The sequence below is a fragment of the Eleutherodactylus coqui genome, chromosome 1 (genome assembly GCF_035609145.1).
Source record: "Eleutherodactylus coqui strain aEleCoq1 chromosome 1, aEleCoq1.hap1, whole genome shotgun sequence".
Lineage (NCBI taxonomy): Eukaryota > Metazoa > Chordata > Amphibia > Anura > Eleutherodactylidae > Eleutherodactylus > Eleutherodactylus coqui.
In genome coordinates, this window is record NC_089837.1 from 536,449,243 (window position 1) to 536,465,384 (window position 16,142).

Here is a 16,142-nt window from a genome sequence, read left to right on the forward strand (position 1 = left end):
CTCCAACACATTATATGTCCCCTAGAGTGCGGCCAGTAACATCTACAACACATTATATGTCCTCCAGAGTGCGGCCAGTAACATCTACAACACATTATATGTCCCCCAGAGTGCAGCCAGTAACATCTACAACACATTATATGTCTCCCAGAGTGCGGCCAGTAACATCTCCAACACATTATATGTCCCCAGAGTGCAGCCAGTAACATCTCCAAGACATTATATGTCCCCCAGAGTGCAGCCAGTAACATCTCCAACACATTATATGTCCCCCAGAGTGCAGCTAGTAACATCTCCAACACATTATATGTCCCCAGCGTGCAGCCAGTAACATCTCCAACACATTTTATGTCCCCCAGAGTGCGGCTAGTAACATTTATAACACATTATATGTCCCCCAGAGTGCGGCCAGTAACATCTCCAACACATTATATGTCCCCCAGAGTGCGGCCAGTAACATCTCCAACACATTATATGTCCTCTAGAGTGCAGCCAGTAACATCTATAACACATTATATGTCCCCCAGAGTGCGGCCAGTAACATCTCCAACACATTATATGTCCCCCAGAGTGCGGCCAGTAACATCTCCAACACATTATATGTCCCCCAGAGTGCAGCCAGTAACATCTCCAACACATTATATGTCCCCCAGAGTGCAGCCAGTAACATCTACAACACATTGTATGTCCCCCAGAGTGCAGCCAGTCACATCTCCAACACATTATATGTCCCCCAGAGTGCAGCCAGTAACATCTCCAACACATTATATGTCCCCCAGAGTGCGGCCAGTAACATCTACAACACATTATATGTCCCCCAGAGTGCAGCCAGTAACATCTACAACACATTGTATGTCCCCCAGAGTGCAGCCAGTAACATCTCCAACACATTATATGTCCCCCAGAGTGCGGACAGTAACATCTCCAACACATTATATGTCCCCCAGAGTGCGGCCAGTAACCTCTCCAACACATTATATGTCCCCCAGTTTGCAGCTAGTAACATCTCCAACACATTATATGTCCCCCAGAGTAACATCCACTATACATTACGCTGTAATGACCTTTCTGACCCTCTTCCTCCAGGACAGATCAGCGTTCTCCAGCCGGCGTTACTGGACTTTGAGTTGAACCCGCGCCATAAGCTTGTAGTGCAGGCGGAGAGCGCTCATCATTACGCCTTCACCACGGTCACCGTCCTGCTGCAGGACGCCAACGACAACGCTCCCCGCTTCCAGTTGCCTGCCTACACGGCTTATATCAGGGAAGGCCAGGCGGACGGGAGTCGCCTCATACAGGTAAAGGGCACAGGGGTCACTGGGTGATAGAAGGGTTAACGGGCGCTGGTTACCCAGACCGATGTCTTCTTCCTAGGTCCTCGCTGAGGATGCCGACCAAGGAGCCAATGGGCAGCTCACCTACATGTTCGAGATGTTCCAGCCCATGAAGGATCTTTTTCGCATTGACCCTCACACAGGCGTTGTGACCACCGCGGTTATCTTAGACCGTGAGATCTGGTCCGAGGCGCGGTGAGTGCAGGCGGACTACGCACTATTGTGTCCTATAATGAAGGGATTGTCCAGTTGTGAATCATCGATGGCCAATCCTCAAGCCATCTCTGGGCCCGTGTACACATGCATTAAGCTGATTTCTGCAGGAAGCGGACAGCTCCGTTCTCACGATAGTGGTCAGATCTGGTATTTTAGGTATTGAAGTATATGAGTACTTGGATTGCAATACCAAACCTGTCCACTGCAGAGAGAATGGAGCTGTTTGCTTCCTGCAGAAATCAGCTTAAGTTCATGAATTTAGCAGCCAAGCAAACATCTGAGCGACAGGAGTCCTGGGCAACGGCCTTCCACCAATCTACTACTCGTGGCCTATGCCATCTTTATACATGTAATACTAGACAGAGGACAGCGGTGGGATTACATGTCCTCATGCTTCATGTCAATCTGTCCAAGATCTAAACCTTCCTGTATGCTAAACAGTAAGAGGGAAGTCATCAGCATGTTCTTCCACAAAACACATCATTTAAAGGGATGTCCTCCTCTTGGTTTATCTGAGACTCCTCATCCGCAAGTCTCAGATAAACCAAGATGGCAACATGGATTCTCTGTCTACCTGATTCACACTCTGCATTGGTAGACTAAAACTACACATTGCTCTGATTGGCCACCGCTGATCACATGAACGGCCTGCAGTGTCTTCGAACATCCCCGTTACTTCATCCTTGCTGCAGACTATTCCTTCTCTGTCTCGCTCAGTATGAACTGTAGAACTTTTAGGTACTCGCACTTTCTCCCCACTGCACTGGTAGCTCTGGAGCTCTCTCAAGCAAGCACCTTCTTTCTTGCTCCTCAGCTTCCTTCCTTAGACTTCTCCTTAGACTAAACTAACTCCTCTTATTCTTTCACTCGGACTTCTATCTACCAACCCCTGCCAAGCTTCCTTCTACCTATCACAGGCTAGGCTGTACCTTGTGAGGGATAAAGTGTGGTTGACCAACATCAAGTTAGCATATTACAGTGATATCTACAACATTGCATCACCTAGGAGTCCACAGCCTTTTATGGAGTCTACAATCCTGTACATTACAATCGTATGCCATGGGGACGGGGAGGAAAGAGCGTGGCTGCCATCAGTGGGAGCTAAAGCCGCTCGTACGCTTCCAGCTCTTCCACCTCAGACACCGGCGACGGCTGTGGAAGTAGAAGAGCCGCTTCACCTCCTATTGGTTTCCCTGGGGGCGTGAAGCCAGACAGGCTGCTTCCTTCCCCCATGATGCATGTCTTGCCCACTGCACTGACAAGTGGGCGATCGGCATATACCCGGGCATCCTGAGTGGTGGGTGGCTGGCGATTGACTACTGCTGACCTACCCTAGAGATAGGCTATCCATAGTTATTGCCTGGACACCCTTGTGCCCCTGTGCACTAAGCAAAGCCCATAAAGACATAAGGGAGGAAACTCCATAATAGCCCTGGTTCTGGAAGAGGATGCCCAACAAGCCCTTACAGGTGGGATGGTCTGGGGTTCATATACTTTAGGTCATGTACAGTGTATATGTGAATTTCTATCTTTAGACATCTAAGTGTATTTCCAGGTTGGTGGTCACAGCGACAGATCGTGGGTCCCCTCCGCTGACTGGATCGGCTACACTAACCCTGGTGGTGATGGACATCAATGATAACAGTCCGACTATCCCCCTCCAACTGGAGCTCAGCATCCCGGAGGGTGGGTATATAGTTGAACCCGGAGGGTGGGTATATAGTTGATCCGGGAGGGTGGGTATATGGTTGATCCCGGAGGGTGGGTATATGGTTGATCCCGGAGGGTGGGTATATGGTTGATCCCGGAGGGTGGGTATATGGTTGATCCCGGAGGGTGGGTATATGGTTGATCCCGGAGGGTGGGTATATGGTTGATCTCGGAGGGTGGGTATATGGTTGATCTCGGAGGGTGGGTATATGGTTGATCCCGGAGGGTGGGTATATGGTTGATCCCGGAGGGTGGGTATATGGTTGATCCCGGAGGGTATGTATATGGTTGATCCCGGAGGGTGGGTATATGGTTGATCCCGGAGGGTGGGTATATGGTTGATCCCGGAGGGTATGTATATGGTTGATCTCGGAGGGTAGGTATATGGTTGATCCCGGGAGGGTGGGTATATGGTTGATCCCGGAGGGTGGGTATATGGTTGATCTCGGAGGGTGGGTATATGGTTGATCTCGGAGGGTGGGTATATGGTTGATCTCGGAGCGTTGGTATATGGTTGATCCCGGAGGGTGGGTATATGGTTGATCTCAGAGGGTGGGTATATGGTTGATCTCGGAGGGTGGGTATATGGTTGATCCCGGAGGGTGGGTATATGGTTGATCCCGGAGGGTGGGTATATGGTTGATCCCGGAGGGTGGGTATATGGTTGATCCCGGAGGGTGGGTATATGGTTGATCTCGGAGGGTGGGTATATGGTTGATCCCGGAGGGTGGGTATATGGTTGATCTCGGAGGGTGGGTATATGGTTGATCCCGGAGGGTGGGTATATGGTTGATCTCGGAGGGTGGGTATATGGTTGATCTCGGAGGGTGGGTATATGGTTCAGGTCTCGTTTTTACTGCATATCATATTTTTCGAACTAAAGACACACTTTTTACCAAGAAAAAATCTTGTTAAGTGTGTTCGTCTTCTCATCCAACGTCAGGAGGGTCTGGCAGCACCAGACCCCCGGACCACTTCCATGATGATCAGGCAGAGTGCTTTTGCAGTATAACTGATTATTAGGACCACCAGAAAGTGCTTCACCTCCCTCTGTAGCCCTGGTGAAGCCGCCACTGATTATCACAGGCTCTGACCTATGACCCTTCCTCTCGATGTCAGCGCTGCGTGTACAGGATGTGCAATAATGCAGATGCCGGGGGGGGGGGGGGGGCAGAGCCGGTGATATTCAACAGCGGCTGCACTGGAGCTACAGAGGCAGGTAAAGTCCTTCCAGCTGGAGGTACTGGGGCCACTTTTCCTACTTGGTGCTCTATTACCACAGGGACTGACTATTACTACTAGAGGCACTATTACAATTGAGACCATTGCAGGGCCACTGTACTTCTAGGGCCACTATTACTACTGGAGGCACTATTATTATTGGGGTCACTACTACTACTGAGACCACTGGGGCCACTATATTACTGGGACCACTATTACTACAGGGGGCACTATTACTATTGAGACAACTGGGGGCCACTATTACTGCCAGGACCGTTTGGGGCTACTCTTACTATTGGGACCATTGGAGGCCACTATACTACTGGAGGGCCATTGTTACTACTGGGACCACTATACTACTGGGGGGGCTAGGGTCACAATTACTATAGGGCCACAGAGGGGGAAGGATTACTGTAGGGGCCACCAGAAAAGATTTAATTGGTATGAGTTTTTCCGTTGTCTAAACCTGCCTGTGTCTTATAGTCTGAACAGTGGGGTCCTCTCCCTGATCACGAAATATTAGAATGGGGAGATCCCAGTAAATACCAGGAAACCAAACTATTTTTGCTGATGCCGCTGTGGAGTGCCCCTTATGAGCTGGCACGGTGATGCCCACGTCTCTCCTGAACCGACCACCAGGGAGACACAACTAATGGTCCTCTACTCTACAGATGCTCTCATCGGCTCAGAAATTGCTCAGGTGACGGCCAATGATGTGGACTCGGGCCCTCCCTTGTGGTACGTGCTGAGTATCGATGGCTCTCCGGGAAGCACATTCAGCATCTTCCGTTATGGGGGGCAGATATGGCTCACGGAGCCCCTGGACTACGAGCAGCGGGCATCGTACACGTTAACGATACAGACGTCAGATGGGAAACACCAGACCCGGGCGGATGTGAGGATCGCCCTACAAGACGTCAATGATAACGCACCAGAGTTCAAGCAGAGCCTATACCAGGTATGGCGGACCCTCCTGTAACCCTCTGCATGCCGGGCGCTGCCTCATGTAATGCTCCTAGCTCTTGGTAACACTTCTGCATCTCTGATACAAGATGGTAATCAGTCAGCTTCCACCCATCAGGTCATAATCGTGGAACATACTCAGGCGTGGACCCCACTGATCACTATTTCTGCCACCGATCGAGACTCCGGAGAGATGGGCAGAGTCACTTACAAAGTCTTATCATCGGATCCCAACGCCTTTCACATCGATCCAGATAACGGTATTATTACTTGACTATCTGTATCTCTAGTATTGATCAAGTCCGGCCCCAAACCTGGGCTTTATATGTCCATAGACTGGGAAGCCACCCACACTAATTTGGGCCGGGGATGGGGGGGGGGGGGGGGGGGGAGGGGTTGATTGTTAATAGATAGAGCTACAGCAGAGGCCATAGAGGGGGGCACCATTATTAAATGGGGACATAGAGAGGGAAGTAATACTAATTAGGGTCACATCATTACTAAATGGGGCCGCAGAGAGGGCATTATTACTAAAGGGGGCTGCAGAGGAGGCACTATTACTGAATTGGGCCAGAGGTTGCAGTATTATTAACTGGAGACACAGAGGTGGTAGTAATACTAATTAGGCACAGAGAGGGGGGACTATTATCACTTGGGGCCACAATAGGGGGTATTATAAAAAAATTAGGGTCACAGAGGGGTTTCACTGTTAATGATTCGGACCACAGGTGGGACACTACCACTAAATGGGGCCACAAAGAGGGCCGTAATACTGATTGGGGACAGAGAGGGGCACATAAGGGAGCACTATGACTAAATGAGAGGTTATTACTAACTGGGGACACAGAAGGACATGAGAGGGGACAGTATTACTTCATCCTAGAGGTTATGCCACCCAGTGTTGGGGCTCTGGTGGAGCCCCCAGTGCAGATGCCCCTATTTCTTTGTTGAGGAGGTCTGGTAGCTATAAACCTCTGATGCTTCACATAGAAGGTTCTAAATGCCGATGAGTTCAGAGGAGACGGCAGATCCAGATACCTAATGATTCCACAGCAGGTTCTTGCTTTTCGGTCCCCTCCATCCCCTCTGTGTTTATATTCTGTGGGACTGAAAAGCAGATATTAGGCTGTTCACATATTTTGCACAGGGGCACTTACTTACATAAGTGTGCCATTCATTTTCCTCAGGGTCAGGAGGGGTATGGTTTCTCCTTAAGGAGAGCACCTAGTGAGGAGACTTATAAGGGCATCCATGCTTCTCTGGGAAATTTATGCAAATGAGAAGATGGAACAATGCCTCTGCAGCGCCACCTGTTGGAAGGCAGCATTCACAGTACCTGTTGAACCGTATGGAGCCTCTTGTGCAGATCCAGCACGAAATCCCAGACAGAATAGCGCAGTGTAAAATGTTCTGCATCATGACGGAAGCCTGGCCAACCCCATTATAGTCAATGGTACTGTTCGCTTCCGTCATACAACAGATCCGCCTCTGGCTGGCATTAAGCTTTCCTGACCCATGACAGAACAGGGAAATGGAATGCCACCGAGCAAGTGTGAATGTGCCCTTATGTCCATTTTGTGCCTGGCTGATAATCTTTATTTTCCATTCACAGGGACACTTTTTACCAAACAGCCGATAGAGTTGGACACCTCTCGACCTTTGGTGGACGTGCTGGTAGAAGCTCGAGATCATGGGTCGCCAACTCTGACTTCTCTTGTAACAGTGCAGATTCTGGTGACAGACGTGAATGACCACGTCCCCACATTCCCACAACAAGAGTACACAGCGGCTGTACCGGAGGACCTCCCGCTGGGTAGCACCATCTTGATTTTAGAGGCCACTGACGCCGACTTGACACCAGAAAATTCAGTCCTAGATTACACAATTCTGAGTGGGAACATCGGTAACGCCTTCCATGTACAGAGCGGATTGCGCTTCTGGAATGGCCAATTTCAGCAAATTGGCTCCATCATCTTGACAGATAACTTGGATTTTGAGACCACGCGCTCTTATAATCTTACTCTGGGTGCGTCTGATAGAGGTGTTCCCCAAAGAAGTCATTCTGTTCATGTACTCATCACTGTATTAGATGTCAATGATAACCCGCCAGTATTTCCACGCCCGGATTATAGTGTACTCCTTAGTGAAGCTGCACCCGTCGGCTCCGATGTGCTACGGGTATTGGCTCAAGATTCCGACTCTGGACAAAATGGCCTGGTGCATTACAGAATCACATCGGGGGATGAGAGCCGACTTTTTCAGATCAATGAGGCAACGGGCGCCATTAAGCTGGTGCGTCAGCTCGACAGGGAGAGGCAAGCTCTGCATTCATTGGTAGTCCTTGCTTTTGATGGTAAGAGTGGGCTGGTCAATTTTGCACTTACTCCTGTCACCGTGGAAGTTCGTGACATCAATGACAACAAGCCGTACTTTCCTGTACAGATTCTGACTACAAGTATAAGGGAAAACCAGCCGGCGAACACTTTACTTACTATCATTCACGCCATTGACCTCGACACGGGAATGTTTGGCCAGTTGCTGTATACAGTGGTTGAGCTTCCAGCAACGGAACCAGGACTACCTACCGGCAAAGATGTATTTTCTGTGAACAGGACTTCAGGAGAACTTCTCTCCCGGCAGAGCTTTGATTATGAGCGCAGCAAAGCCTTCAATATGATAGTAAAAGCAACAGACGCAGGAAACTTTTCCGCTACGGTCACTGTGCAAGTCCTCGTGACTGGGGAAGATGAATACGATCCCGTATTTGTCGCTCCATACTTCAGTTTTGAGGTGCCAGAAGGTGCAAACAAAGGGCAGATCATCGGGCGGGTTCAGGCCACAGACGAGGATGAAGGGGCCGACGGTGTGGTCCTCTACGCTTTATCTAAACCATCGCCCTACTTTGGAATTAATGAAACAACAGGTCAGATCTACCTAAAAGTAGATAGCCAAAGACACCGATCTGGACGCTCGAAAAGAGAGACGAGAGAAATGAGTATGGAAGTCCATGCTCACAGTCCTCTACCATCCTCACGTGTAGCCATGGCTCAGTTGACAGTGGACATTACACATACATCTTTTGGTTTGGCTCCAGACCTGAATTTACTTCTCATAGTATCTGTAGCTTCATCATTGGCAGTCGTTGTGGTTCTAGCTGCAGTTGCTATTATTCTGGTGGTCTGCAGGTCGCGGGGGATCCAAAAGAAAAGTGAAGAGGCTGATGCCCAACTGGACACTTTACAAGGTAGCAACCTACAAAGAATGGGGCATGAAAAATCCGCACTTGGTAGCGGTGATCGAATTTATCACCAAACCCTTCCAGGTTACTCTATGGAATCGTCCACTGTCGATGGGTCTTATACTAGAGGGGGCTCTCTAGATCCCTCACATTCCAGCGGCCGTGGATCAGCCGAAGCGGCAGAAGATGATGAGATCCGTATGATCAATGAATATCCACGTGTTGCAAGCATTACATCTTCTATGCAAGAGCACATATCTGCACGCGGTCCAGATTCTGGTATACAACAAGATGCTGACCAGTTGTCCGATATCTCTTGTGACCCCTCTATGGATAGTGGACAATGGTTTAAGAACAAAAAGGGTTCTGCTCAGTCAACACTATATCGAGATGATAGTGGGGGAGGAGGCGCTTTTATGGGGGTGGGATGTGGGCTAAATATGTCCCACCCAAAGGACTATTCTTTCCCTGAAGATGGTAAGCCATCTGTAGAAGGATCGTTGACAGCTATCGTTGCTAGTGATGAGGAATTACGAGGCAGCTACAACTGGGATTATTTGCTGAACTGGTGTCCCCAGTTTCAGCCGTTGGCCAGTGTGTTCATGGAGATCGCCCGACTCAAGGACGAGTCAGCACTAAGGAAACCTTTCCAGCCAAAACCAAAAGCAATTCCCCAACCCCGTATTGATCCACCTCCTCTTATCACATCTGTTGCTCATCCTGGTGCCAAAACCGTGCCTCCGAAGCCTGCTGTGGCCAGAACCTTTCCTAACTTTTCATCCCTACGCCGTTCCCCCATAACTCATGACGCTTCTCTTTCCTCTTCTATTATACCACCTAGCTTCTCCCCATCTTTGTCTCCTCTGGCTGCACGCTCGCCTGTTGTGTCCCCGTTTGGGATCTCCCAGGGCCCATCTGCTTCTGTACTTAGTACAGAGCATAATCTTGACCCTTCTGGTGACGGGGAACTGAGGATTTAATAGGATCAGTGAACATGGAGGATACAGACACGTGGGAAAAAAAAGTCTGAATTGGTAAGGAAAAAGTTTCTTATGGCAAGAGACTAAAAGCTAAAAGACGGCAACATCTGCGGAGCATGAAGCCAAATAACAGAGCGTGGGAAGGGTCGAGACAGACCCCTCTTACTGTTTCTGGGGCCAAATTGATGGGTAATCCTTCTATGGTGTTTCATGCAAGGTTCCCTCTGTTGACCAGGGGTAGGCCGCTTCATGTCTCTGCAGAAAGACTTGTCAACGCTCCACTCGGCTACAATGCAGTCCTGCTCTAGACTGGCAGCTAACTTTTTGGGTTTTTTTGTTACATTTTCTACATATCAGGCGGGACCTGCTCACCAGCAGCTGCATACAATCTGCAAGAGCCGAGACATATCCAGGCTCCTGTGAACTTGACTAGACGTATCATTGTGGTCATGTATGCTTGACCAAACCTCTTGACCAGATAGGGAACCTACGACCGAAGGTGGATTAAGGAATGTTTGCTTCCATGAACCGTATAGTGCGAGAGGGCTCCGCGGAGACTAGCTGGATGTATAGACGTTACCTGTATTACACAAGCACTTCAAAGGCTTTATATAGCAGAGACCAAGCGTTGTATGTAGGATGTGGGACTGAGGGCGGTATTGTATACAGTTATCTCACCTGTCTTCGGTACATATTTTTGTTTTTTTCTATTTGCCCTCCGCTCGACATAAGATATTAGGAATACAGATTACCAGTAAAGTCTGTGCGCTTCAGATTTACCAAGAAACGTTCCACACACAGATTCAATCTTAGAAACTGCAATAGACAGTTTAAGGGGGTTGTCCAGTTGTTAACTATTGACCGCCTATGATTAGGAGAGGCCATCAATAGTAGATTGGCTGGGGGCCCCACTGATCAGCTGGTTGCTGAGCTGGTGTGCTAATGCACTTAGTTGATTTCTGCAGGAAGCAGACAGCTCCGGTCTAACTGCAGTGGTCAAGCTTGGTATGAAGGTCCTATTCATGTCAGTGGGAACTTTGCTTCTAATACCAAGCCTGACCACTGCAGTAGGAACAGAGCTGTCTGCTTCCTGCAGAAATCAGCTGAATGTATGACTGCATGGCTGACAGCTGATTGGTGTAGGTCTTGGACAACAAACCCCTGCCAATGTACAACTTATTGCCCATCCTGCCCCTTCAAGGCTGGGCAATCCCAAGAGCCAAGTAGCCATTGCATCTAAACATTTGCGTCTAGCACACTTTATTTTGCCTTTTGATGTTGATGGAAGTTTCTATTGTCAGTCCAACAAACGTTAAACGGGCTCTTGGAGTGAAGTAACTAGCACTCGTCTGCAATACTCGATGCACACCTGGTCTAAACTATTTTCTGGCATTGCCCATAACATCACCTTGTGTAATTTGCTTATAGTCTTTCCATAGAACACTCCAACCCACAACATGACCAGAATACAATTCGAAGAGCAAATAGAAAACAAAATAAAGTAGCCAACAATAAGAAAAGACCAGTTTTACTAGACCAAGAAATAATAAATATACAACATCTATCTGTTACGTCTGCACACCACCAGGGCCCCAGGCCCCAGCACGGATGCAAGACGGCGTTCACACAAATGCACACTGACCACCAACGGTAGGACTGCGAAGTGGTCTCACAGGCAGGCATAACATACCCCTACTCTAACAGGGCAACCACCACTTGAAAACCTGCCTGCAAGCAGGGTGATCGTCCTGATAAGGATGGCCTTGCGCTGGAACCTAGGGACCTACCTACCCCCGGATGGCAAACGATCCACAGCAGGACAGGATACAGCTCACACCAACTCACAGAACAGGACTGTTCACACCTGATGTCTGGAAGCCTACACAGACACTGAACATGTCAATGTTCACACCAACACCCCAGGGACTTGCACGCAAGATAGAACAGGACTGTTCATACACCTTGTCTGGCACCCGCACAGACCCAACGAACACAACACTGTTCACACACGTCCGGCCACAGGATGGTAGGAAGCAGAGCTACCATGCATGGGAATAATCCTCACATCACAGGTATTCTAGCAAATAACTGCAATTGGGGCACAGAAGTATTCTAGTATACGAACTTGCATCACAGAGGGGGAAATATAAAAAAATCATAAACAATCACAGAAAACGGCCGTTCCTTACTGACTGAGGAGTGCATATAGATGCATCCGCCCCTCACCATGCAGGTAGCTGGAGGAGCCAATAACACCTGTGAGGGACACCGATGAGACGGCCAATCACACTGCCTCCGGATAATGAGGGGGGTGGATGCTTGGTGTACACTCCTGCACAGCTACCTGCATGGTGAGAGGAGGACGCATCTATATGCACTCCTCACTCAGTAAGGAACAGCCATTTTCTGTGATTGTTCGTATACGAACTTGTGCACCCAGGAGTGCATCTTATATATAAAGACTATGGCAAGTAGGAGGCAGGAAAGGTCTTAAAGATGGCACCTAGTATAGCCAAGTAGCATCAATGCTTTCCCTGACTCATGGCAAAGTGTAAACCCACGGACGCCAGACAGACCACGCCCCCAGACAGACCACGCCCCCAATGCGCATGTTGCTGTGATTAGCTTTGTGAGGATTACCACACAACCAAGAGCTTCCTACAGTCCTTGGAATTAGCGGCACCCAATCCCACACGGCATGCATCAATGTCATCACGTCACCACCGTGATAAGGAAGGCGCTACTGAGGAAGCAGATTCCAGGGATATATACTGTATGTAATATACACTTCTGGGTGCACAGGTTCATATACTAGAATAGGTATGTGCCATATCTGTAATGCAGGGTTTGCTCCCATTGGTGCTCGCCCCCCGTTTTGTGATATAGATTGTATATGTATTCTCTGATGGTAGTAAAAGGGATTTTTTTGTTTATTATTTTGGCTACTTCTCCCTTTTGGAGGTAATATATACGTAATTCTAACTCCGAGCATAAACCCGGCAGCTGGACAAAATGATCATGTTCTTTATAGTTGTAGTCCACTACACAATCAGACACAGCTCTTCGCAGTTGGAGTACCCTTCTCCTACGTGTTTGGGCACACCCGGACATTTTCTTTATATTATACCCTTTACATAAAACACTACAACCCCCAACATGACCAACCTTTGGACGAGGCCATAATACAATTCTAACCCCCCAACATAATCTGACTGCTCGACATGACCAACATGCCCTTAATAGTTGTAGTCCACTACACATGCAGACACAGCTCTTCACAGTTGGAGGACCCTTCTCCTACATCATCTTCTTTGTAAGATAACTGTATAGAATATCTGCAGTAATGAACAGTTGGCTGGTAATATGAAGATCCACAATTCAGAAGCTATTATAATAGTTAGTGGATATGTTGGCAGGTGGTTGTATTGGGATAGGTGACCTAGGTAAAGTTGGTTTAACATAGGAACGAAAATGTTTTTTGTTAGATAAAAGGCCCAAAACGGCAAGAAAGACCCCGGGGGACGCGGGAGCATTATTGGGAACCTGCTGCTGGTTCTCCTCAGAGATGGGTCTACACACAAAGCCTTATGTCCACTCATGGTGTCTTACCTTTGACCGTGCACTGTCACTCGTCTAGCCTCCTCCATGGACGTACGACTTTAAGGAGGATGAAATAGACTTGGTAATGTTTAAGGGATGGACATCTCTCAAGGAGACGGCCAGCAAATAGTGCTGGAGAGTTCTGTGGTCAAGGAAATGGTTCTGCTCCCACTATGCAATGTCATTGAGGTTCGTGTGGCGGCCATCGTCTTGCCACAGAGTTCCTATAAATGAGGGCCAAAGATTCCTCTGCATCTCCAGTGCGAAGGATGGGTCTGCCCAGACTAAGCAATAAATCCTGTGCACCCATTAGTTAGCATTGTGCGTTCATGTCTGGGGTGGGGCATGTGCTTTGGGTTACATCCGGACTCCATAACAGTCTCCATCATTGCATGTATAGTACTCATCACCTTGTATTGGGGCAGAGGAGCAAGTGCATGTTGTCTCGTATGTTGAGTGGCCATTGTCCTGTGTGTCCGCCTCTGAGGACTTCATTCCGATTGTTCGTTCTTCATTGGTCTTTAGGACTTTCTGCTTTTCCTCTCCTCTGGCTTCCTTGTATGTCTATAGTCGATCCTTCTTTCTCCACCCTCTCACCACGTGACGTTGAGGGAACCTTCTCTCATATCACAGCGCCCGTGCCGTGAACCCACCATTTGTGGCATCTCCACTTTGTACTCTAGTGATCTCATTATCGGTCAGGAATGCCATAATCTGCTGAATATTCCCCATAATGCACTTGTAGAGGATACCGAGCCTTCCGTCAGGATAGCTGCAGCCATTTCTCTATTCGCCCTTTATGAAGACGCTGCTTATCAGTAGATGATGAGATTAATAAGCTACCTGTAACCATGATAATGTCAGTATTACCCCACGCTGCACCCTTGTAGTCGTGTCAGTATTACCCCGCAAGGCATACCACATCAGTATTATCCTCCCAGGGCAGCTTGTACTTAATAACGGTACCTCTGTCTGTATACCTGGGGGGAATGTTCCATGAAAAGTTGTACAAACACTTGAATCGAGGTGCTGTCTATAGCGACCAGTTAGGTTATCTCTCACGTGGTAACCTGAACTAGAGGCTATCGCCAACACCACATTTCTTCTGCTCTTGTCTTTATAACTATCCTTACCAAACACTGCTACACTATGTTGACAGAAGTATCGGGACCCCCACCAATCCTGTGCCATTAGGTGAAGGGGATATACAAATGGGATGGAAAGGACTAGGGCCATTGGTTATAGTGAAGCCCATCCCCTCCACCAATGGTGGAGACATAGAGACATCCCGGACAATGTGGCATCACCTCCCCTGTGGTAATACTCTGGTACAGCTCCATGTCTCCACCAACATGACGGAGCTCCAGGTCATACGGCACACAGGGTGGGGGGGGGGGGGGAATGTCTGCAGACTTCGTTGGCCACCCAAAGTCCAGATCACAATCCCATCGAGCGGGACAAACTAGAACGCCGTCTCCGTGAGCCCAACACACCCAGCATCCCCCCATCACTATCTAAAGCTCCTCCAGGAATGGAGGCAAATCCCTCCACAGATCTATGGGGATCTGGTGGAAGCGGCCGAGGAGGGGGCCTGCAGTCATGGGGGGAAGAATGGGAATAACATCCAATTTCCCAACCTTCTATGTGTCCCAGCACTTGTGTCATCATAGCGTATTTCAGAGCTTCAGGTTCAGCCGTGTAAAGAGATTTCTCATCATTGTTACTGCTCTGGGATCTTGGTCACCGACCAGTCAGCGCTCCATTCCCACGCCGGCATCCACGCCCCCCGCATTACAGCCAGCAGCCGTCTTTGTGTATCTCTTATTTATTATACTCCAGAAAACCAGCCGTGGCGCTTCATTCTCTTTGTATTTAAGAAGACTATGTTGGGGTGATTGGGGCGGGGGAGGGGTTATGAGGATTATTGTATTACAGGGTGGATACTGGGCACAAGGGACACTGCTATGTACCCGACGCCTCCCTTGGGGTTTCCAGTTCACAAGTGCCAACTTTTATACAAAACTCCTTTTTAAACATGTGGAAATCTCTTTGTAATAAAATAAATGAGAATTGATGACTGCGGAGGCTCCGTGTGGCATTCTGTCCAGAAGGGGGCGCGCCGGACCCTGCAGAAAGATGGTGACTAGCACAGAGGAACGGAGTGAACTATAACATGGTGTCTGATCCGACGCGGACGGAGGGTGAACTGCGGGAAGTACAAGACGCAGACAAGAAGTCCGAAGAGAACAATAATCCCAGAAAATAGGCGGCTCCGTGGCAGCGTGTACCGGGAGAATGTATACCCAGAATATGGAGGAGGGTAGATTCCTAGAACCGCGCCCGCAGGATGCCCACCCCGCACATAAACTCACACAATGTGTCAGTCTGCAAGAGTCCCTGCACCTTCCTGAAACAATAGAAATGCTGCAGGGAACACAGCAGGGCCGGCCTCATGTTACATGACACGCGGCGTAGCACCCCTGTCATAAGAGAAGCATTACATACCAGCTGGTACACCCCGCTTCGCCCGCGTTGATTTGGTGCCAAGGTTTACGTCTTGTTCATAAGGAAAATTTTGATGAAGTCGTAGTTAATTCAGAGGAACCGAGGAATAAAATCTGTCTACACACAGTGGAGTGTTAGATTCTCCTCAGACTGCATGTACCGATGTCTCTCTGCAGAATATGCCGCCCTCCACACTACTCCCTTTATACCCTTAAAGGTAACACCCCTTTTTATTCAAAATTACCCCCCAGACTGGAAGTTGCAGGCCCTTCTTAGCCTTATATGTTCCAACCCTGCAGTCCATGAACGCTACCTTCTATACTTTACAGCCTTTCAGTGTATATACCCACACAGAGGCGAGGTAGGTTCTCCTCA

General features: G+C 48.8%; 1 protein-coding gene across 1 annotated transcript in view; it reads left to right on the forward strand.

The window, feature by feature from the left end:
• Window positions 1–15,341, forward strand: part of DCHS1 (dachsous cadherin-related 1) — a 99,365-nt gene extending 84,024 nt beyond the window's left edge. Inside the window, exons 16-21 of the mRNA XM_066588563.1 lie at window positions 1,087–1,298; window positions 1,375–1,529; window positions 3,106–3,236; window positions 5,153–5,439; window positions 5,563–5,704; window positions 7,057–15,341. Of these exons, the coding sequence (XP_066444660.1) occupies window positions 1,087–1,298; window positions 1,375–1,529; window positions 3,106–3,236; window positions 5,153–5,439; window positions 5,563–5,704; window positions 7,057–9,662 (3,533 nt within the window). The 3' untranslated portion in view covers window positions 9,663–15,341. The remainder of the gene's footprint in view (window positions 1–1,086; window positions 1,299–1,374; window positions 1,530–3,105; window positions 3,237–5,152; window positions 5,440–5,562; window positions 5,705–7,056) is intronic.
• Window positions 15,342–16,142: the final 801 nt, after the last annotated feature.